Raw genomic sequence first — 25,293 nt, forward strand, 5'->3', positions numbered from 1 at the left:
CAGCTGTTGCAATTGAAAGGACATAGTTTAAAAAAGAAACACACCTGGGTCTACAATAGCTCCACAATTAAAACTGCATTGTCAGAATGTCAGGACAAACACCAAGTCATGCATTTCAAGGATCTCTGCAATCAACTAATAGCAAGGCACAAATCAGGTCAAGGAAATAAAACAACATGTCACAAGCTTAAAGCTTCATAGATTTGGCACCTGAAAAAGCACTAGAAGAGCTCAAAAAGTTCTGAGCAATAACAGTTAGACAACCATCAGCACTCGTAATGCTTGTGTTATAATTATGCAGTGCAAATGATAAACCGTTGACATAATTATGACTTAACTAACACTGCAAAGCTTATTTAGATGAAGCTGATTATAATAACTAATCTTTCTTATAACTTAAAGATGACCATTCTAGACTGCATGGTAATCGAAGTTGTTACAGAATTAAATAAATACTTTTGCCTTTTAGTAAAGTCTCATGATTAAACAATTCTGATTAAATTAAAATTACAGTTAAATGAAAATATGTTTCATTTCATCCTGCAATTTCCCTCTGGGATCAATAAAGTATTCTCATTCTGATTCTGATGTTATCAGTTTTATACCAAGCAATAAACAATATGTGACTTAATTGTAATTATAATTCAATTCAGAATAGGCCTTATTATGCTTAAACTATAATAGATCTGTGTGAGACTGAACACTTTGGTCAGAAAAGCTTATTTTTTTCATGCAAATTTTGCCTTTTTTACCAATAAATAAATTTACACATAATCAACCATAAGAACATAACAAAATATCTATTTTTTTTAAATGCATTAAAAACATTTAAATATCTTATTCTGTAATAATTCAGACCCTGTGATGTGGCACTCCAAATGGTGATCAGGTGCATCCTGTTCACTCTAATTAAACCTGAAGTGTGTCTGTATCTCAACTGGGATCCAGCTGTTGCAATTGATAGGACATAGTTTAAAAAAGAAACACACCTGGGTCTACAATAGCTCCACAATTAAAACTGTATTGTCAGGATGTCAGGACGAACACCAAGTCATGCATTTACCAGCTGTAATAGTACGCCAAATGATCAGTATATCGTTCGATGTTTCCTCTCCTGAATGGTGATTGAGCTTGAGGTGATGCTGTTTTTTATGAACTTTCTTTAGAGCTTAGCACAAAAGGTCACCATTATGGCCCGACGGCGTCCGTGCTTATCGCTAAATGAGAGCAGTATTAAAATGAGGGAGCACACTGTTGTGGAAAGATCACTAAAGGTCAAATGGCTGACAGGCATGCTAGAAAGTAAGGCGGATATGTGACACCCACCATTAATCATGGACTGGGCTCAATGAAAAGAGATAAGTGTATTGAAAGGAAAGAGGAGAGTTTGTAACAACAAAGGAATTAATTCAATCTTAAAGGATAAAATCTCTGTGGATTTTTTATTTATTTGTGGATTTCTTTAAATTGAAATGAACCTGCGGTGGCACGGTGGCTGATAGGAAGAAAGTCCTGGGTTTGATTCCCAGGTGATGCAGTTCGGGTCCTTTCTGTGTGGAGTTTGCATGTTCTCCCTGTGTCTTTGCGAGTTTCTTTTAGAAGCTTTGGTTTCCTCCCACAGTCCAAAGACATGCCGTCAGATTACTTAAAAATATAAAACTTTTAATAGACTGCCAACCTGTCCAGGGTGTTTCCCCATATTAACATCTAACTTTCTGTGTTATGGTTTTGCGAATGGTATTGACAGCTATGTTAACTTATGTCACATGCGTCCCACCGCTCAGGTGGCCCAGCAGTAAAAACACACACTAGCGCACCAGAGCTGGGATTTCGAATACATCATATCTGTATCGAATCTCATCTCTGCCATCCAAACTAAGGGAGCCCCAACTCCTGAAAAACAACCCCACACCATAATCCCCCTCCACCAAACTTTGTACTTGGCACAATGCAGTCAGACAAGTACTGTTCTCCTGGCAACTTCCAAACCCAGACTCATCCATTGGATTGCCAGATGGAGAAGCGGGATTCGTCACTCCAGAGAACACGTCTCCACTGCTCTAGAGTCCAGTGGCGGTGTGCTTTACACCACTGCATCCGACGCTTTGCATTGCGCTTGGTGATGTAAGGCTTGGATGCAGCTGCTCGGCCATGGAAACCCATTCCATGAAGCTCTCTACACACTGTTCTTGAGCTATTCTGAAGGCCACATACAGTTTGGAGGTCTGTAGCGATTGACTCTGCAGAAAGTTGGCGACCTCTGCGCACTATGCACCTCAGTATCCGCTGACACCACGTGGCCTACCACTTTGTGGCCAAGTTGCTGTCGTTCCCAATCACTTCCACTTTGTTATACTACCACTGACGGTCGACTGTGGAATATTTAGTAGCGAGAAAATTTCACAACTGAAATTCAATTATTTGGATGGGTGAGTGAATACTTTTGGCAATATAGTGTATTTAAAATAAAATATGTCACATGTAAATATTCTTCTAACCGTGTAGTTAGCATGTTTTGTCAGATGTACGACACTCATAAAAAATGTTAAAATGTCATAACAAAACACCTTAGGTAAAATGTCAGTATTTCTGTATCCTTCTATAATATATAAGATTGTTCAGATTAAGCATTTATGCTCCATGTTCCCATATGAAAGTGCAAGCCAGGGTTTTGAGCTACATGTATTATTTAGCTGAATCAGGATTCCATGAGCGGCTCAGCGATCCTCAGGGGCGTGACATGAAAAGCCTCAGGCCTGTTTTACCAACATATTTTGTAAGAGTCTCGGAGGACATGCTGCAGGTGCTGTAAAATGTATGTGATGTGTGGGAGAGTGCCGACAGTAAAGTGGTCTAAGAGCTCGGGGAAAACGGTGGTGTGTTCAGTTGTGCTCGCTGTTTGGGGTGTTCAGCTAACTTTTATGGTTCTTATTAAACTAAACCAAAGATGATTCTGACCTAGCAGGTCAAAGTGACCAAATGGTACAGATAAAAAAATCTCTGCTTTTTATGTCTGTTATGGAAATATACACTGATCAGCCATAACATTAAAACCACCTTCTTGTTTCTACACTCACTGTCCATGTTATCAGCTCCACTTACTATATAGAGCACTTTGTAGTTCTACATTTACTGACTGTAGTCCATCTGTTTCTCTGCATACTTAGTTAGCCCCCTTAGTTTCATGCTGTTCTTCAATGGTCAGGACTCTCACAGGACCACTACAAAGCAGGTATTATTTAGGTGGTGGATCATTCTCAGCACTGCAGTGACACTGACATGGTGGTGGTGTGTTAGTGTGTGTTGTGCTGGTATGAGTGGATCAGACACAGCAGCACTGATGGAGTTTTTAAACACCTCACTGTCACTGCTGGACTGAGAATAGTCCACCAACCAAAAATATCCAGCCAACAGTGCCCCATAGGCAGCATCCTGTGACCACTGATAAAGGTCTAGACGATGACCAACTGAAACAGCAGCAATAGATGAGCGATCGTCTCTGACTTTACATCTACAAGGTGGACCAACTAGGTAGGAGTGGACAGTGAGTGGACACGGTGTTTTAAAACTCCAGCAGCACTGCTCTGTCTGATCCACTTATACCAGCACAACACACACTAACACACCACCACCATGTCAGTGTCACTGCAGTACTGAGAATGATCCACCACCTAAATAATACCTGCTCTGTGGTGGCCCTGTGGGGGTCCTGACTATTGAAGAACAGTTAAATCAGGTTTAAAAAGTATGTAGAGAAACTGATGGACTACAGTCAGTAATTGTAGAACTACTACGTGCTTCTATATGGTAAGTGAAGCTGGTTTTAATGTTATGGCTGATCAGTGTATATTACATAGAAGCTCTCAGGTAGAATAATGGATAGAAATGCATGATGTTATCATGAAGATCATACAGAGGCAATCATCAGGTAGGGTAAGGTGTGTGTGTGTGTGTGTGTGTGTGTGTGTGTGTGCTTGCTTGCTTGCTTGAAAAGGTGTCTGATGTGTATGAGGATTCAGCTCAAGCTTCCATTTCTGCAGGATGAAACACTAACTAATTTAATGTCATTTTGTAGAACATTATAAAAAATGCTAACATTTGAAAGGGATTTGTATTTTTGAATATTTCTTAATGTTTAAGTAGATAGTAGATAAGTAGATCTACAATGTTTTGTAGATAATTCTCAAAATTATTTATTGTTTCAATTTAGAGGGTATGACCCATTATTAATGTATAACCTAAAATAAAAGTTCTACTTTATTTCTTTTTAACTTAAATAAATATTTGCTGTTTATCCAATGTTAGAGTAAAGCTGTTAAAATCAGACAAGGTTTGATTAATTCCAGCATTTTTCTCTCTAGGAGTACCAGATTGACATCATCTTCGCTCAGACATGGACTGACAGTCGACTGAGATACAACAGCACAATGAAAATCTTAACGTTAAACAGTAACATGGTTGGACTTATTTGGGTGCCTGATACAATCTTCAGAAACTCCAAGAATGCAGACTCACATTGGATTACTACACCCAATCAACTACTTAGAATATGGAATGATGGGAAAATACTTTATACGCTAAGGTATGTAGTTATTTCCTATAATATTAACACTGTCTGTCTGTTGATTTATTTAGTTTGTGTAAGTAAAGTTCATTGTATTGTTACTATACGCTGATCAGCCATAACATTAAAACTACCTCCTTGTTTCTAAACTCACTGTTCATTTTATCAGCTCCACTTACCATATAGAAGCACTTTATAGTTCTACAATTACTGACTGTAGTCCATCTGTATCTCTGCATGCTTTTTTAGCCTGCTCTTACCCTGTTCTTCAATGGTCAGGACCACCACAGAGTAGGTATTATTTAAGTGGTGGATCATTCTCAGCACTGCATTTACAATGACATGGTGGTGGTGTGTTAGTGTGTGTTGTGTTGGTATGAGTGGATCAGACACAGCAGCGCTGCTGGAGTTTTTTAATAATAATAATAATACTGTCCACTCTATTAGACACTCCTTCCTAGTTGGTCTACCTTGTAGATGTAAAGTCAGAGACGATCGCTTATCTATTGCGGCTGTTTGAGTTGGTCATCTTCTATACCTTCATCAGTGGTCACAGAACGCTGCCCATGGGGCACTGTTGGCTGGATATTTTTGGTTGGTGGACTATTCTCAGTCCAGCAATGACAGTGAGGTGTTTAAAAACTCCATCAGCGCTGCTGTGTCTGATCCACTCATACCAGCACAACACACACTAACACACCACCACCATGTCAGTGTCACTGCAGTGCTGAGAATGATCCACCACCCAAATAATACCTACTTTGTGGTGGTCCTGACCATTAAAGAACAGCATGAAAGGGGGCTAACAAAGCATGTAGAGAAACAGATGTACTACAGTCAGTAATTGTAAATGTTATGGCTGATCGGTGTATTCACAGTGATTAATATGGTCCTCATTAAACATGAGTCATTTTTAATGCTATGCCAGTTTACTTCCCAGTCTGAACAAAAAAACAAACCAGTAGGCTCCTAAAAGTCCCAAAAACATATTCTAATTTTGATTAAAATCTAAACATTTATTATTGAACCCGTTTGTTGTGGTGGTCTCTGGCCCATACATAATTCATTTTCTCTTCAGAGAAAAAATCTCAGCTGAGCCTTAACTTTGTTCTATTTCTACACTCTTCCAAACAGTTCATTTACAGCCACATTTGCAGAGGTCTGACAAATACCATTAGACATCCAATTCCTGCATCTTTCTGTCCCCATTCAGGTCAGACCCTTTCCTGCTCTATTTACCGCCATAGTTACAAAACCAAAGCCTCGGTCTAAACTGGGTCAGTCCAAGATAACCTAGTGTCACTGATCCTCGGCTTCACAGATACTGGGGTATGCATCGGTTCAAGGCTAGTCTCTTGATTCATTTTTGAATTTTAGACCAAAGCCAGAGGTTATAAGCTACAATGTTCCAGTAAACATGGTAAAACAGAAGTGTAGTTCATTTTTGGTCTTAGAGGAATCAGGGTTTTAGTGGCTGATTCTGATCCAGCCAGATCTTAGAAAGAGAGCTTAGTTCCTACCTAAAGTGTACTGGTATTTCACTGGTACTGGAGTCAATAATGCCATGTACCCTAAGAAGTTTCTTAGGTCTTTGGCAAACAGCTCCACAACATTAGAGGTGCTTCGCCATAATTAAGAGTGGGCATCAGGCCCTTTAATTGGTTCATGACTATGCAGTCCCATACACAGAATAAATGGATTCTCTGTGTTTTGTTTACATTTATATGTACATTCATTTTTTGGCATTTAGCAAATGCTTTTATCTAAAAAAATAATCATGATACCCTTACCGGTTATCAGTTCACCTGCTTATTGTGAAATATATGGTGTAAGTTGAATATTTGATACATTTTAACTCATTTTGTCCCTGTTTCAAGTTTTTTTGAGTGTCTGGCAGCCGTCAAATTCAAAATGTGTTAATATTTTCAAAATACAGTCAGCTTGGTTAGCCAAAACATTAGTAATTACTGTGTGCTTCACAGATTCTTATTTTATTCTAAATGGGTTTTGTATTTAAACAGGTGAATGCTAATTTTAAATTGTAAGCAGTCAATATAGTTGACATCACAAGGATGGCACCTAAAACATTAAAAAGTTCTGCTGATGTTCTTGTTTAAATAATTTTAATTATTAATATTTTTTGTGACAAGAGAGAAACAGAGTGGTCTGCTTCAGATTTATTATGTAAGCTTGAACCACTCTTGTTCCACTTTTATAAATATAGGTCAGGGTGTGCAGAGAACTGGATCCTGATATCTACATAGTCAGCGAACCCAGAACTCTGGCCTAGTTAATCCCCACATCCAGCTTCCCACTGCTGAGTTACCTGTCATGTCTGTCTTGTTCTTCCATATCACGATCTCACTGCCCTGCAGGAGCGGGGCATCATCAGTACACATCAGGGTTGTGGCTGGATCCTCAGAATCATGTTTTGCCTGGGGCATCTCAACCCCCTGAGCTAAACTCTATTATTCACATGTGGGATAAGCTCAATAAAAGAGTCCACAGGAGAAAACCTAGACACGTGGAGGGAATGTAAATTGACAAGGTGTTTTAATCTTCCTGCTTTGTATTCTTTAAGTTTCATTAGTAATTAAAGGAGAAGAGGCAGTGATGCTGAATTGGCAGATGTTGCATGAAATATTACTTGCAGATTTGCAAGTAGTGGTGAAAAGATTATTATTATTATTACTATTATTCTTATTATTAGTATTGTTATTATTCTTATTATTAGTATTATTGTTGTTATTATTATTATTATTATTATTAGTTTTGTTATTATTGTTGTTATTATTATTATCATTACTATTGTTATTATTGTTATTATTATTATTATTAGAATACATTTTATATTTCACTTTAATGATTTTGTGATTCTTTATTTTATATTCTTTATTAACAATCATATTTTACCCAGTCCTACTTAATTCTAATAATAATAATAATAATAATAATAATAATAATAATAATAATGATAATAGTAATAAAAAATAAATATAATAATTCTTAATTGTTATATTATTATTAACAATTGTTATTTTATTATTATTATTTTGTTATTGTTATTATTATTATTATTATTATTATTAGTAGTAGTAGTATTATAAATTTAATATTTCACTTTAATGATTTTGTGATTTTTTTTATTTAAATTCTTTATGAACAATCATTTTTTACCCAATCCTACTTAATAATAATAATAATAATAGTAATAATAATAATAATAAAATAAATATAATAATTCTTAATTGTTATATTATTATTACCAATTGTTAGTGCATATTAGTGTTATTATTATTATTATTATTATTATTATTATTATTATTATTATTAGAATACATTTTATAATTTACATTTATGATTTTGTAATTCTTTTATTTTAAATCTGTTATGAACAAGCATATTTTACCCAATGATAGGTTATAATAATAATAATTATTTTTATTGTTAGTAGTAGTATTATTATTATTGTAGTTGTTTTGTTATTATTATTGTTGTTGTTGTTTTGTTATTGTTATTGTTATTATTATTTTTATTATTATTATTATTATTAATTATTATTATTATTATTATTATTATTATTATTATTATTATTATTGGCCAGGTACTCTGTGGACTGTTGATGCCTCTTTTAAAGGAAAGTTGAGCTCAAGCCTCCATTAAGTCAGTTGCCTTGGATGAAAGTTAAAATAAAGTTAAATGAGTTAATATATATATATATATATATATATATATATATATTGCCTTAAAACTTTGAAGCACAAATATTTCCTTTGCACATAGGTTGCAACAAAACCCTTCAGACAGAAGCCGATTCGATGCACATGAGAAGCCAGATGCAGAAAGACATTTCTGTTAAAACCCCGCTGTCAAAGTCGTTTGAAAACACAGACAATCATGTTTCAAGCAGCTCTCTGCAGGTGCAGAATGTATTTTGGGAAAATCCTCGCTTGGTTAATTCATCTCTCACAGAGCAGGGCTCACTGTGTAGCGATCTTTTTAATGCATAGCTCTTCCATCCAGATTAGCAGGAGGTATAGACTCTCTGTTTGGACTAAACAAGATTTTGCAGGCTGGTGGAGGAATTTTATTTATAGTCCCCAACACCCTACCAGGCATTTCTTTAGCATAGAGAAAAGCAATGTGTTTGTTATAAGTAAATGCTGTGGGTAATGCTGCTCTGTAACAAAGGGTAACTAGAGGCTCCCATATGGAGCTTCATTGTCTATCAGTAATAATGGACTCTGCTGATTTGTGTTGGTGATATTTGATTATTTTGAAGATGACAGAGATGTTGAAGAAGATACTGAAACATCAACCTTCATATGAATTCTGATTTGGTAAACTAGATTCAACTGTGGTGGCATTTCGTTTGTTTGAGCTTTCTCAGTCCCAGCAAAGCAGGTGAAATAAATAAGTCGTGTATTTATTGTGGGCGGCACTGTGGCTCGGTGGGTAGCCCTGTTGCCTCACACAAAAAGGTCCTGGGTTTGAGTTTGCATGTTCTCTCCATGTCTGTGTGGGTTTCCTCTGGATGCTTTAGTTTGACCCCACAGTCCAAAAACATGCAGTCAGGTTAATTGGAGATACTACAAAATTGCCCTAGGTGTGAGTGTGTTTTGAGCTTTATCAGTCCCAGCAAAGCAGACAGGAATACACCCAGCTCCATGCCCTAATAACTCCCTATACCTAATAACTTTTGTAAAGTCGTGTATTTATTGTGGGCGGCACTATGGCTCGGTGGGTAGCCCTGTCTCCTCACACAAGAAGGTCCTGGGTTTGAGTTGGCACGTTCTCGCCGTGTCTGTGTGGGTTTCCTCCAGGTGCTCCAGTTTCCCCCACAGTCTAAAAACATGCAGTCAGGTTATTTTGAGCTACTTAAATTTTGCCCTAGGAGTGAGTGTGTCTGAGTATGTTTGCCCTGTAATGGACTGGCGACCTGTCCAGGGTATGGTCAACCAATCGCCCAGTGAGTTGCACCCTTCATGAACCTGAATAGGTTAAAGCAGTGGTAAATAAACAGACAATGAATGAATGAACATTTTTATTGTCTTCTTCATGTATTGTATTCATGTATGTATTGAATGCATGTATGCAGTGCGGCACGGTGACTCAGTGGGTAGCACTGTTGCCTCACAGCAAGAAGTTCCTGGGTTCAATCCCCAGGTGGGGCGGTCCGGGTCCTTTCTGTGTGGAGTTTGCATGTTCTCCCCGTGTCTGTGTGGGTTTCCTTCCACAGTTCAAAAACATGCAAGTGAAGTAAATTAGAGATACAAAATTGTCCATGACTGTGTTTGACATTAAACTTGTGAATTGATGAATCTTGTGTAACGAGTAACTACCGTTTCTGTCTTTCAATTTGCCTCTTTTCTCAACCTTCTTCTCACCTTCTATTCTTATGTTTTAGCTTGTATTTGATTTAATTGTTGTTGTTTGTATTTTCTAACAGGTTGACTATAAATGCTGAGTGTCAGCTGCAGCTTCATAACTTTCCCATGGATGAGCACTCATGCCCCCTGATCTTCTCCAGCTGTGAGTATCTGCACTCGTATATAATGTCCCACAGAACCTTGTGCTCCATAATGTCCTCCATATCTCTGAGCTTAGTTTTAAGGACAAATATTACTCGTCATTCTTCAGCATTTTTAGTCAGGTGGGCTAGTCAGCCTACTTAAATCATTAATCTATCTGATAAGAATGCAGATTAATATAAATTAGATGTGCCAACATGATATAGATGGTCCAGTTAATATTGCTCAGAGTAGAATGATTATTTAATTCAATAATGGAAAAAGCTATCCAACACCAACTGGAGTAGTAATTACAAGTAACAACATTTAACATGACTTGATTTCTGCACCCAGACTTGATTACTGCCAGCCTTACTGAATCTAAACACCATGTGATGTAGATTAAAATGCCTCAACATGCTGCATACTATATTGCAATGAAAATAAATAGGAAAAGGACACATTAACTGAAATGTATGAAGCTGAAAAGCCATTTAAATAATTTCTGTAGCTCTGGGACATTAGTGAACCACAGTGAGAACAACTCAGCAAAGCTCTTAATCCTCAACTGCTTAGATTGGTTTTGGTTACAATTGTAAGACATTATGGATAAAAAATCTCTCTCATTATTATTATTTGTTTTATTATTATTATTATTATTATTTTTATTATTATTATTATTATTAGTAGTAGTAGTAGTAGTAGTAGTATTTTATTGTTATTATTAAATAGAAATAGAATGTCATAGGCATTACCAGTATACAGTATATTGAAAACTTAGGACATTAAGAAAATATTTATTTACATATGTGCAGTAAATGTGGAACATGACAGTGGCTGCATGGGCTGTGCACTATGTAGCCATATGAAGTAATCTGGGATTCACCTCCCGATTAATTATTTTTATTTACTACTACATGTTTATCAAATTTTAGCATTTCTGGCTTGTCCACCTTATTTACAATACAGTTTATGATTACTGGTCTAGACAAAGGCTTGAACTCAAGCTAATGTGTAAGAATATGAATGGTACTAATGGGTAGTTGACTGGTCTCTTTCTCTGTTGTTTGACTTCCTGTAATACATTCATAGTCAGAATAGTATGATGTTTTTAATATTAAATCACTGTCACCTGGGTTCGATTCCCTGGTGGGGCAGTCCGGGTCCTTTCTGTGTGGAGTTTGCATGTTCTTTCCGTGTCTGTGTGGGTTTCCTCCGGGAGCTCCGGTTTCCTCTCACAGTCCAAAAACGCGCAAGTGAGGTGAATTGGAGATGAAAATTGTCCATGACTGTGTTTGACATTAAAGACTTGAACTGATGAATCTTGTGTAACCAGTAATTACCTGTTCTGTCATGAAAGTAACCAAAGAGTGTAAAACATGACATTTTGACAAATTGTGGTGTATTGGATGATATTGAACCTCATGGCAACCCGTAGTTGTAGTTTGCAGCGTGATTGCATTATGGGTATTGAAGTGTTTTTCTACCTGAGTTAGTCTGGATATACACACCGTACTGTATGCTACTTTTCTTTTTCGAACTTTATTAAACTAAAATAATAGTTCTCCATGTCTCTGTTTGAGTTCTTATTACATGTGAAGGACATAACACAAAACTGTAATAAGTAAATAAATAAATCACTGCTACGTATGAAGAACTGTAAATTGGATGTTGCTAAATGTATAATTTCAGGTTTCTAAAAATAGTATTACCCATCTAAGGGAAAGCTAAGCGAAAGTCTGAGGACAGCTGATGTGTTTGGCAGCAGCATTAACCATGAACACTTTAGACATTTGGAAAACACTTGGCCAGTTCTCTGTGCTGTACCCATGAAGAATGACCCTCATTACACTGACACAGAAATGGAGAGACCCAGACAGGTCAACTTTTGTTCATCATCTCTAAAGCGGAATAGATTGTCAAGTCTGAGACCTACAGCACTTTCTAAACACGTCTGGAATACAGACAAGGCTCTGCGTCTCAGTCTGGACTGGCAGGGGAAGACAATGATAAATAGTTCTTTAGGCATCCCAGCACCTTCATTTACTGTCAACCGCCTCTTATCTTCAAGGTGATAACCCCACTATATTTTCCTCATACAAATTTAAAAGCACATGATATAAACATCTACAAAACAGAAAATTGTAAACCATTTTTATTTCTGCATAAATTACTTATTAAAAAAGACTGCAGTAAAGTGGCCGCTCAGGTGGCGCAGCGGTAAAAACACACGCTGGAACCAGAGCTGGGAACTCGAATACATCGTATCGAGTCTCAGCTCTGCCTGCCGGCTAGGCTGAGCGGCCACATGAACAACGATTGGCCTGTTGTTCAGATATGGGCGGGACTAAGCCAGATAGGTTCTCTCTTTCATGACTGGTGCAATTATGACCTCTGCTGGCTGATTGATGGCACCTGCACAGAGATGAGAAAAGAGTGCTCTCAGGGTGTGTCTCTCCATAGACAACGCTGAGCTGCACTGCACTCGTCAAAGTGTAGGTGATAAGATGCATAAGGCATGCTGCCCACGTGTCGGAGGGGGCGTGGGTTAGCTTTGTTCTCCTTAATCAGAGTGGGGATCGACATTGGTGGAGAGGAAGCATGACACAATCGGGCAATTGGATGCGCTAAAAAGGGAGAAAAAGGGGAGAAAAATGCATAAACAAAATATTTAAAAAAAGACTGCAGTAAAGTCATTTATATTAATACCACTGGTTTTGGAATGATATGTCTTACAAGCTCATGGTCAAGAGTCCACTTACTTTTGTCCATATACTGTACCTTCTGCTCAAAATAATTATTAAAAATAAAATCATGTCTTTATTGACGGGCAGCACAATGTCACAGCAGGTAGAGTGAGTGCGTAGCACCAGGGTTCATGGAACCTTGGCTCAAACCCACTTTAGTTCAGTTCAGCAGTTATGTTCTGCCCATGTAGGTTTTTTTTCCCACCTCAGTTACAAGCTAGGTAAATTGCCCACTAAAAACTTCCGTCTATGTGGGTGAGTGTCACAAATCCAGCCTCTCTGTGCTCCTGGAGCTCATGTTTCAGGTATGTGCCAAGCCCCTGTCTCCATGAGCACATGGTTTGGGAAGCTTTGATTATAGTGTCAAGTCGACGCCCCTCATGATTATTGGACAATAGCTAATGATCCACAGCTGAACCTCATTGCAGAATAAGTGTTCAAGCTATTTAAGGAAGGTTCTGTGAAGCATTCTGTTCATGAGATTGATGGTACATTGTTTCTGATTTAGTTATGTTGTTTGGTATATTGCTGAAGAATCATGTATTGTAGTTTAATAGAGCATTATCTAGACTTTTTTGTTTATGTTAATACTGTAAATGAAAGCTTATTTCCACTGAGCACATTAACTCAAAGGCTATGTAGTTGATCATTGGTAGTTGATAGTTGGGTACAAGTAGCCACCCTGCAAAAAATATTTATTCCAACTTAATTGTTTGTGGCTCCGTCATTGTAATAATATCGACCTCCCATGAGGAGCAGTTGGCCAAAGGACGATTTTAATATTTCACACCTTGCTAAACAGCACCGCACTATGTCCTTTGAAGCATATTTTGGATGCAAACATGTAAACAGTGTAGAGGGGCTAGGTTTGAATAATTGAACAGACAGCTCAGATTTATTCTAGCTGAAGTCCCTTGAAATAGCATCAGGTTTTATGTACCCATGATCCTGCAGGGCCCAATTGTACTGTTGTGGATGATTTTTTGTTAAAGTGAAGATAAGAAAAATAGCCTGGACATTCTGGACGATTTAAGTAGTCATTATCCAATGTGAACTGTGTCTTACAGGACTTTAAAGAAACAGTAATTAATCTGTATTTCTCTCCATGAAGTTTGGCATCCTTAAACCTTTGGATTAAACTACAGTGGTAACTTGTAACTCAATGCCCCCTAAACTCAAAATCTTTGAAACTTTGAAACGCCCTTCATCGAGAAATTTATTTATTTGGAATAATCATCAGATTCACTCTGAAAGCGTCCACATGTATCTGCGTTTATCTGTATTTTTCTCCTGTTTCACTTTTAAACTTGTGTTATAACTCAGGGTTCTGAGAAATTGTGAGAATCAGCTTTTTATTTCAGTGCTTTTATATTATATTTGTGTGTATAAGTGTACAACCCCATTATTTTACATCAGCCTAAAATATATGCAGTTTCATGAGACCATGGAACGCATTAACAGGTTTCCCATACATGGGAACAATTGACATTAAGTTTAAAGGTACCACTGTATTTGTTATAGGATTTAATATCCTTTTTAAAATATTGTGGATGTTAAGAAAGGTCTCTTTTTAAATGTGATGGACAAAATACAGACATTGCTCTTACTTTAACATTACAACCACCTTCTTGTTTTTACACACATTGTCCATTATATCAGCTCCACTTAATATAGAAGCACCATATAGAAGCACTTTGTAGTTCTACAATTACTGACTGTAGTCCATCTGTTTCTCTGCATGCTTTGTTAGCCCACTTTCATGCTGTTCTTCAATGGTCAGGACCCCACAGGACCACTACAGAGCAGGTATTATTTAGGTGGTGGATCATTCTCAGCACTGCAGTGACACTGACATGGTGGTGGTGTGTTAGTGTGTGTTGTGCTAATATGAGTGGATCAGACACAGCAGCGCTGCTGGAGTTTTTAAATACCGTGTCCACTCACTGTCCACTCTATTAGACACTCCTACCTAGTTGGTCCACCTTGTAGATGTAAAGTCAGAGACGATCGCTCATCTATTGCTGCTGTTCGAGTTGGTCATCTTCTAGACCTTCATCAGTGGTCACAGGACACTGCCCATGGGGCGCTGTTGGCTGGATGTTTTTGGTTGGTGGACTGTTCTCAGTCCAGCAGTGACCGTGAGGTGTTTAAAAACTCCAGCAGCGCTGCTGTGTCTGATCCACTCATACCAGATCACACTAACACACCACCACCATGTCAGTGTCACTGCAGTGCTGAGAATGATCCACCACCCAAATAATACCTGCTCTGTGGTGGTCCTGGTGGGGGTCCTGACCATTGAAGAACAGGGTGAAAGCAAGCTAAAAAGATATGCAGAGAAACAGATGTACTACAGTCAGTTATTGTAGAAGTACAAAGTGCTCCTATATGGTAAGTGGAGCTGATAAAATGGACAGTATGTGTAGAAACAAGGAGGTGATCATAATGTTATGCCTGATTGGTGTAATTGCTTTAGTGTCCAGTGGGGGTGTGCTTTACTGAAGTTCAGCTGACACGTACCATTGCACATGGTGAATTTAGGCTTGGGAGCATCTGTTTGGACATTAAATTCCAATTCATGATGCTCTACTGACTCTTAAGTGCCAGTGACTGTACTGACATTGTTTTGGCACTTTATAGTTCTGTGTATGTGTATACACATGTGTTCTGTGTTTGTGCCTGTGTACCTTGTACATCCTATTAAATTTCAGCTGATCCATTTAACAGCAGGGTTACCAGGAAATGTCTAGAATGCCAGGAATCAGACAAATGCCATCCTCAGGATGAATTATATGATTGCTAGTGTTTTTATTTGAAATAGCAGTGTGCTTGTTTTTTTTCTTTTGTTACGTATAAGCAATAGGTGTTGGTGAATTGCCCAGACACTCTAATTAAAAAGATGCTCACATGTCCAGTTAAATAGAAACCTCCCACTTCCAGTAGAGCCAAAATGCCAAATGCAGTATAAACAAGAATTTGAGATCGGTTAGTTATGTTGAATCTATATTTATCTGACAAAAATACAAAGAAATTATCCTCAATGTTTTCACAGTTCAATTGAAATGATCTTTGTTTATATAAAAATAGAATTTGATGCCTGCAACACGCTCAGAAAAGTTAGGACTGAGATATGTTTATTACCGTGTTACATCACCTTTCCTATTAATTATACACCGATCAACCATAACATTAAAACCACCTCCTTGTTTCTACACTCACTGTCCATTTTATCAGCTCCACTTACCATATCGAAGCACTTTGTAGTTCTACAATTACTGACTGTAGTCCATCTGTTTCTCTACATGCTTTGTTAGCCCCCTTTCATGCTGTTCTTCAATGGTCAGGACTCTCACAGGACCACCACAGAGCAGCTATTATTTGGGTGGTGGATCATTCTCAGCACTGCGGTGACACTGACATGGTGGTGGTGTGTGAGTGTGATCTGGTATGAGTGGATAAGACACAGCAGCGCTGCAGGAGTTTTTAAACACCTCACTGTCACTTCTGGACTGAGAATATTCCACCAACCAAAAATATCCAGCCAACAGCGCCCCGTGGGCAGTGTCCTGTGACCACTGATGAAGGTTTGGAAGATGACCAACTCAAACAGCAGCAATAAATGAGCAATCGTCTCTGACTTTACATCTACAAGGTGGACCAACTAGGTAGGAGTGTCTAACAGAGTTGACAGTGAGTGGACACGGTATTTAAAAACTCCAGCAGCGCTGCTGTGTCTGATCCACTCATACCAGCACAACACACACGAACACACCATCACCATGTCAGTGTCACTGCAGTGCTGAGAATGATCCACCACCCAAATAATACCTGCTCTGTAGTGGTCCTGTGGGGGTCCTGACCATTGAAGAACAGGGTGAAAGCAGGTTAAAAAAGTATGTAAAGTCAAAATATTATGGCCATAGCGACTTGTGTTAAAATGAGGGATTGTTCGGTAAAGTTATACTTTCATATCGGTTTCACAAATAAAGAAATCCTCAATCTCCTGGAACATCAGCACCAATTTGTTATTAGCGTAAGGATGCTGAAACAGCTTTGTAATAAACTGTGTTTATTTAGAAGAACGTGCGCCACCGGTGCCCTCAGCGTCTGCGTCGTCACCAGTACTTCAGCCGAGCCTTATGGCATATGGACTCATACGATAAACTAAAGCCGTATGGCATCGCTATAAATGATTGCATTGACGGGTTTCGTCATCATGCCATGTGGATGGAAGCGTACAATACAAAAATGACCCAAAAATAATTGCGGGTTACTGGATAACTACAGTAACATTGGAGGCTGCCCTCAGCACTTGCGTGCCAGTCCAGGTACTGAGACCTGAGCTTCTCTGAACTGACAAGCCTACGACGGCTGCACACTCTTTGGCCATAATAGTTCGACTTTATTCTCATAATCATCTCAACTTTCATCTTAAAATAATTTCGACTTTAATCTCATAATAATTTTGACTTTATTATCATAATAATTTCAGCTTTATTTTCATAATCATCTCGACTTTATTCTCGAAATTTAAACGTAAAAATATTTTTTACAGTGGTCCTAATACGCCGTTGAAGTAAAGATATTGGAAATCTTTTTTAGTTGTACATTTGTTAAATTAACCATTTAATAGTCTCACCAAGAAAATTTTTTTTTTTTTAATTATTTCTTTGCATTTTTTAGTTTCTTAGGACTATACCAACAACAAACAATTCATATTTTTTGCTAATGCACACAGTATTTTTTAAATGAGCCTTCACCAAACAGTTGAGATGATCACATCAATGATACAACCTTCATGGATTATTTTTTAGCTGCAGCTTTAAGTTAGAACGGCTGTTTTCTTACAAGGTTATTTAAATACAGCTTATTTTACCCAGATATTTAGACTCAGAGTAAGCTCAACCAAATGGTTCAGATCATTGTCACAGATTCTTGTATTTTTGTGTATTACAAAATGTCCCAACTTTTCCTGAAATGGGGTTTATAATAAGGAAAGAATTAGTAACAGTAGTTTGGATAAAGCCCAAGTCTAATTTACTGGAAGATGTAGCAGAATTGTTTAGCAGAATTATTTATTAAAAGCTAAAACAACTTCAAAACACACTTCTTAGAAAGATAAAAGAGTTCAGTTGTATTATTCTCAAATCCTCTCTGGCTGTACCCCAAGTCCTGCTCATTTCTGACTCACCGTTTGAAATAGTCAGAACAATGATCCTGCATGTGAAGTACAGTGAGTGCTAGTGCATTCCTCATGTTTACTGTGGTCTCTGTCAGGTCCTCTGAGTGGGGTGGGTCAAAGCAATTCTCTCAGTTAATAGCACTTAGGCGGCAGGTAGTGGCTCGTGCTCTGTGTAGCACTAAACAGTTTTCATCCTAACAGCAGCATATAGCATCAGCAAGCATGAAATGGGTTCAGAGCTTAGAAATAATATCCATAATTCAGACCAGCATGCTGTGTTTTTAGCCAAAATGACAGATCGTCTAGAGATGTTGGAAGCACTGTGATACCTCAAACCATGTTTCTAGCTATCAGACAATAAACCCTTGTCTGGTCAAAGATGACCAAGAGTGAAGCTAGTCTGAGATTGTGAATACAGGACGTGATGGAAATGATTCTCAACAGATTCTCAACAAATTGTGTTAATAATGTGTAAGACATGGCATGTAATTAGTTTTTTTGTGATTTTTTAACAAAATAAAAACAAGTAGGAATGTTGTATTACATTAAATCATTTTTACTGTAACGAATGGGCTAGACGAGACAAGAGGGGGCGGACGCACATGCAGAGATGCTTAACAAAGTATTTAATAATAACAAAAGACACAAGACAGGTTACACAAGACGAGACTCACCAACACATGACCTAAACTGAAGGCCAAACTAATTGCTAACTGCTAAACTAAACACACATTAAATCTGACTCTACTATTCTAGACTCTAAGTTAAGCTAACCATGCTAAAGCTAAACAGGAACAGTACTAACACAAAACAAGACAAGAGCAATCAAACATGAACATGAAAACCAAACCAATACATGAGCATGACAACCCAAAGGCATGACAGTCAAAACCAAAATAATCTCCACTGAAAGATCCACATTTGAAATGAGGAGCAGCTGTGGATCATTAGCTTCATTGACCAATCACAGTTGAGGGGGCATTGACTTATCCCATAACCAAACAGCCTCCAACATGGGCTCCTGGAGAGAGGGGTGTGGTACATCAACCTGAGCTCCAGGAGTGCCAAGAGGCTTAATTCGTGACATGTACAAAGAAAACACGTATTAATACCACATTTTATTACAGTTGATTTTATAAAATCAGATTTATTTTACAAAAGTCTTATTGTGTTTATTTTAGTAAATTTGAAAGTTATTTTTGGGACTGTAGTACCTCAGGCATTTAACACCTCATTTCAATCGAATGCAATTTTTATTTATGTTTTTTTTTATTAATTATTTTTTAAACAGAGGTAACATTTGACAGACTTTTTGTTTCTACTGAAGTGTATAATTTAACATCCTTTTAAAACCATGGTGAGAATTGTGAGTTCAGACATGATCAATCAAAATATCTGAGGTCAAAATTCAGTAGTGATGCAGCATATTAAGTTTCATTTATTTATGTTGCCACTAAATACTATATAGTCTAGGGGAAATTTGGGAATGTTGTCATTTACCACCTACATAAATTGCAGGGGCTTTATGAGTTTATGCAACAGCCAATCGACATATGAATCAGTCCAGTAACGATAGCTCATATAGCCTTTTAAAATCCAGCAAAAGCAGGGAAGGGTGAGAGGGTTTATTCCTAGACCAGGTTTTTCTAGCTAGTTGAGTGTCTGCACAATGATAAGTCAGTTGTCAGAGGACAGCATGAAAGTGGGGATGATAGTAAGTAAAACACAAAGATAAGAGTTGTCCAGATCATTCTCTTCTCTGTGGTTCTTGATGGATGTGAAATCTGGACTTGGGACATGAAAGAATATTGATGCTTTTGAACTTTGGTGCTGGTGAAGTCACCTTGGACAGCTAAGAAAAATCAAATTAAACAAAACCTCACACTCAAAGCCCAAACTTATTTTGGACATATTATACGAGGAATCAATTTATTGGAAAAGGCAATTGGACGGCCAGCAACAGGATGGATAGATACAATTAGAGGAACAATAATTAAGTTATCAAGAAGACAGACTGTTCTAGTAAAACACCATCCATACAGTCAACAGGACTCAGAATCAACCTGACGGCACTAAATAATAAGGTAAAAGAAGGATGGAATTTGAAGGACCTTTAAATATACCACAAAGAGAAAGTTTAATAATATTGATGAATATTAGCTAGAGAAAATGATGTTGTTGCCATGTTTAAATTTACAATTTCAGCTAATAGTTTAGCTTTTTGCACTAATTGCTGCTATTATGGAATATAGTGTTTGGTAATAAAACTAAAGTTTTAATAAAAATAAATATGTCTTACTTAACAACAGGGTACAAAGACCAGTTGTTTGCAAATTATGGAATTTTAATGGATATGTTTATGATTTTTACTTTTTTTATTTACTTATTATTATTATTATTATTATTATTATTATTATTATTATGAGTTAACAACTATAACAGTAATTATCATAATTTATATAAAAACCATAAAGACCAATTATTTTCGGTATCTTAGTTACATTTTATTAAATTTGTTTATGATTTTGACTTTTATTTTTTAAATCTTATTATTATTATTATTATTATTAGTAGTAGTAGTATTGTTAAATAATAGCAGCAATAATAATAATAATAATAATAATAATAATAATAATAATGATCATAATAATAATATTGATAATAATAATAATAATTATCATAATAAAAATATTGATAATAATAACAATGATAATGATGATCATGATAAAAATTATTAATAATAATAATAATAATAATAATAAAACTAATAATAATAATGATAAGAAGAAGAAGAAAAAAAGAAGAAAAAGAATAATAATAATCATAATCGTAATCATAATAATAATCATCATCATAACAGAAAACAAAGACCAGTTTTTTTCTATTTTTTAGTTTGTTGAATTTATTGGTTGTGTATAATATATGTTTATAATTTTGAATTTTAATTGTTTATAATAATTATTATTGGTAGTATTATTATTATTATTAGAAGGAGTGAGCCAACGTTGGTGGATTTTTTCTTATTTACCCAGTAAAAATGATTTGAAACCAAACCATTAATATTTTCCGGGTTGGTGCATTTGCTTCTAAAGAACATTTGCCCACTCAGATTAAGCATGCTTTAATGACATGGCATTTAACCCCGGAGTCAATATTCACAGCAGCTTCACTTCTTCTGCTTCAGCGAAATAATCAATCCTGTTTTTATCTGTATGTTTGGTAGCTGGGTTCAGTGTCATGTAACCTGCTTTTCTACCAACCTACAGCTGGATAAGGCAGCTATTAATCACTGCGTTTCTTTAGCTGACTTATAGACTAAATAAGACAGCAGATTATACATCGATTAGGCATAACATTATGACCACCTTCCTAATATTGTGTCGGTCCCCTTTTTGCTGCCAAAGCATTTTTGCTTTGTGGCAGGGCGCATTATCCTGCTGAAAGTGGCCGTGAAAGGGTTTTTACATGCTCATGATCATGTAGTTTGAGTGGGTGATGAACTTACTTTTCATTGGAGAATATTGAAACCAGTCAAAATGAGAAATGAGTATATCTCGAAATGCACACACACAACATTCCTGCAGCAATCAAATTAAAAAGCCAAGGGCCAGTGTTGTCATTATCTGAATGGTGCTGGATCGTGATGTAATTAGAGCCCGGCACTCGGGTAAGACAATTATAGTGTTTAACCAGAGCCAAATCAGTCTCCTTATGCTCATTAAAAAGCAGGAAGTCATTACAGATGAGGAGACGAGCACGGTGTCCTTTAATCATGTGTCCTGACAGCCTTGACTTCCACTTTACTTTGATTTCAAAAGAATTGATGTTGAAGTGAAGATTTCTGGGTGATAAACCTTGCAAAAGGCAGGTGAAATATGTTAAAGGACCGGATGCTGGAGGGGTAAGATAGCAACTCAGCACACAGACAAAATGTTAATGAAATGGATGATTTTCTAACTAGGAGACGGCTGCAATGACATGATTGTATTTACTAATTGAAAGAGCTGATAATTAGCTAATTAAAATATATTATAAAATTGGGTCGCGGTGAAAGCAAAGCACAAAATGCTTCTCACGTCAATGAACTAAAGAAAACAACAAACACGTCTACGTCTTCTTCAACCTGAACAGAACTGGTTCAAGTACCATGGTTTTGGTGGGAAAGTGCAGTGGCTCGGTTCTATTCCCGAGTGAAGCGGTCCGGGTCACCGGGTTTCCTCCACACTTTTTTTATGTGACACACTTTTAGACACTCCTACCTAGTTGGTCCACCTTGTAGATGTAAAGTCAGAGACGATCGCTCATCTATTGCTGTTTGAGTTGGTCATCTTCTAGACCTTCATCAGTGGTCACAGGATACTGCCCACAGGGTTCTGTTGGCTGGATATTTTTGGTTGGTGGACTATTCTCAGTTCAGCACTGAAAGTGAGGTGTTTAAAAACTCCAGCAGCGCTGCTGTGTCTGATCCACTCATACCAGCACAACTCACTCTAACACACCACCACTATGTCAGTGTCACTGCAGTGCTGAGAATGACCCACCACCCAAGTAATACCTACTCTGTGGTGGTCCTGGGAGAGTCCTGACCATTGAAGAACAGCATGAAAGGGGGCTAACAAAGCATGAAGAGAAACAGATGGACTACAGTCAGTAAATGTAGAACTACAAAGTGCTTCTATATGGTAAGTGGAGCTGATAAAATGGACAGTGAGTGTAGAAACAAGGAGGTGGTTTTAATGTTATGGCTGATCGGTGTAAATTTTGAACTCGGTCTCTAAAATCTACATTACTTTGCATCACCAACTCTACCAGCTGAGGCTCTGTGCTAGCAGTATTATATACATATAACAGAAGTTTGTATAGGCTACAGAATTTTGATGTGTAAACCATTTAGGATTTAACAAAGTAACAAAGTGATCCACTTTGATAAAAAAAACAACATTTGGGCTTTAGTTTAATACACCATAGTGTCAGTGTTTCTAATTGCTACATGTTCTACAGTCTTATAAAGATATCTCTTTGTGGGATGTTTTTGGGAAACCGGGCGCCGCTCTCAATTTGCACCCATACATATTCATGAGACTGATGGAAAGGCTGTCCTCATTACTGAGTGTGGAGGTGGTTATTTGGCAGTCGAGTCAACCAATATGTGACTAAACAATTTGTCTGGCTGGGTTGTGCGTATGAGAGATGTGAAATTCCATGCTTCTTGATTACGCTGCATATCGGTTTATAGATAGTGTCACTGAGGATTAGATTCATTGCTATCATTTCTCTCTCTTACCACTTGCTCATCAAACAACAAAAGATTTCCTATTGAAATTCCTCCGGCGTAATTAGATGCACATTAGCATTTCGACAGGCTGAAGGCGTTGTGGAATTCTTCTTTTGAACTCAAGCATTAACATTAAAATAGAAATTCTGTTAATCAAATATTAAAGTTTTATGAATTGTCAAGTCTTTTATATTGGATTTGTTAAACTGAGTGGGAAACATTGAATAAATCCACATAATGAATATAATTACGATGAAAAACAGCCTGTTTGATGATTATTGCCTGCACACGTTTCTGTCTCAATCATCTGAACTTCAAAGTGGACTTACAAACGTCATGATCTTTTTTTATTATATTAAACCCACATGGCATCAATGAAGTCAATGTACAGTCAATTCAAAGTTTTATATAGTGGTGTGTGTATACTGATCAACCATAACACTGAAAGCACCAGTTTAATATCATGTAGGTCCTCCTTGTTCCAACAAAACACCTCTGACCCTGGACTCTAGTATCTGGCACCAAGTTGTTAGCAGCTGATTATGTAAGGCTTTCCTTCTTCCCATAATGCATCCTGGTGCCATTTTCCCCCAGGTAAACGATTGGTACACACTCAGCTGTCCACATGATTAGAAATTATTACCATGTCAGTGTCACTGACATGAGAATGACCCCCCACCCAAATAATACCTGCTCTGTAGTAGTCCTGGGAGAGTCCTGACCATTGAAAAACATCATGAAAGGGGGCTAACAAAGCATGTAGAGAAACAGATGGACAACAGTTAGTAATTGTAGAACTACAAAGTGCTTCTATATGGTAAGTGGAGCTGATAAAATTGACAGTGAGTGTAGAAACAAGAAGGTGGTTTTAGTGTTATGGCTGATCGGTGTATAACACTGTATTGGGTTGGATCATGCATTTGTTGTACTTTATAAATTATCATTAATTTTGTTATATTATTACAGGTACTGAATAGGGCAATGGTAGCTTGGTGGTTAAGGTACTGGACCAGTGATCAAAAGGTTGATGGTTCATTGCATAACAATGGAACCGGTGATCAGGTCCATATGCAAATCACAATGACCATTCATTACAATGGCCATGTGTGCCTTTCACATATGATTGGGGTATAGCTCCTATTACGGCATTGTAAGATGGCCTGAGAGTACATTGCATATGGGCCTGATCACCAGTTCCATTGTTATGCAATGGGCGGTGATCGGCCGTTATGCTAATCGGCTGCATATAAGGTTGGGGTATCAACCACCAGCTCAGACTGAAGAAGTCATTTGGTTTGAGTGGCGAAACGTATCTCTACAACAAACTTGTGTACAGATGAACTGATTCAACTTTGTGGATTTGTGTACCTGGATTATTGAGCATGCATCAAGAGAGTGCTTGAAATAGCTTTAAGTCATTTTATATTGTCATTCCTAGTTTCTATTTTTTTTTAATTACAGAAGCAGCCAGTGTAACCTTTTTCACTTTCCTGCACCGATGCCCATACCTGCATTTAAACATGGGCACTAATAAAGGTCACATATATTTATTTTTTTACCAGACCAGCCTTTACACTCTGTCTCTTTACTCCTGACAGAAACAGGATGAGTAAACCGGAATATACGACTGGGCTCAAATGTTATCTTTCCTAAATCAATAATAGCCTCTGCCTGGTGATGAAGTTTCTGATAGTACAAAGTATTTGTAGCTGAAAGCAAACCCCAACACAAACCACTGGTTTCAGCCGGTCCTGTTCTCCGGGTCGCATACTGTCATCATTTAAACACACTGAGGCCAGCGGATAGTGACCCTGGTCAGATGACTTTGTTTGTTTTCTTTTTTGATTGAGTAGAATTTGTTTACTTTTTATGTCATCATACCCTGCGGACCTTTTTGTAATGAAAGGTGCATGATACAAATAAGGGGATAAAACAGGAGTGGATAGAATGGCTGTGGAAATTAGAGGAGCTAAATGTGTATATTTTTGTACAACTTAGACTGTAGAAAATGATCA

At 37.3% G+C, this 25,293-nt stretch overlaps 1 protein-coding gene across 1 annotated transcript in view; it reads left to right on the forward strand.

Annotated features, from left to right (window-relative positions):
* LOC134316633 (gamma-aminobutyric acid receptor subunit gamma-3) overlaps positions 1-25,293 on the forward strand; it is a 179,628-nt gene that overhangs the window by 137,996 nt on the left and 16,339 nt on the right. Inside the window, exons 4-5 of the mRNA XM_062997044.1 lie at positions 4,362-4,582; positions 10,014-10,096. Coding sequence (XP_062853114.1) covers positions 4,362-4,582; positions 10,014-10,096 — 304 coding nt within the window. The remainder of the gene's footprint in view (positions 1-4,361; positions 4,583-10,013; positions 10,097-25,293) is intronic.

This window comes from Trichomycterus rosablanca, chromosome 6, assembly GCF_030014385.1.
Source record: "Trichomycterus rosablanca isolate fTriRos1 chromosome 6, fTriRos1.hap1, whole genome shotgun sequence".
NCBI classification, from domain to species: Eukaryota; Metazoa; Chordata; class Actinopteri; order Siluriformes; family Trichomycteridae; genus Trichomycterus; species Trichomycterus rosablanca.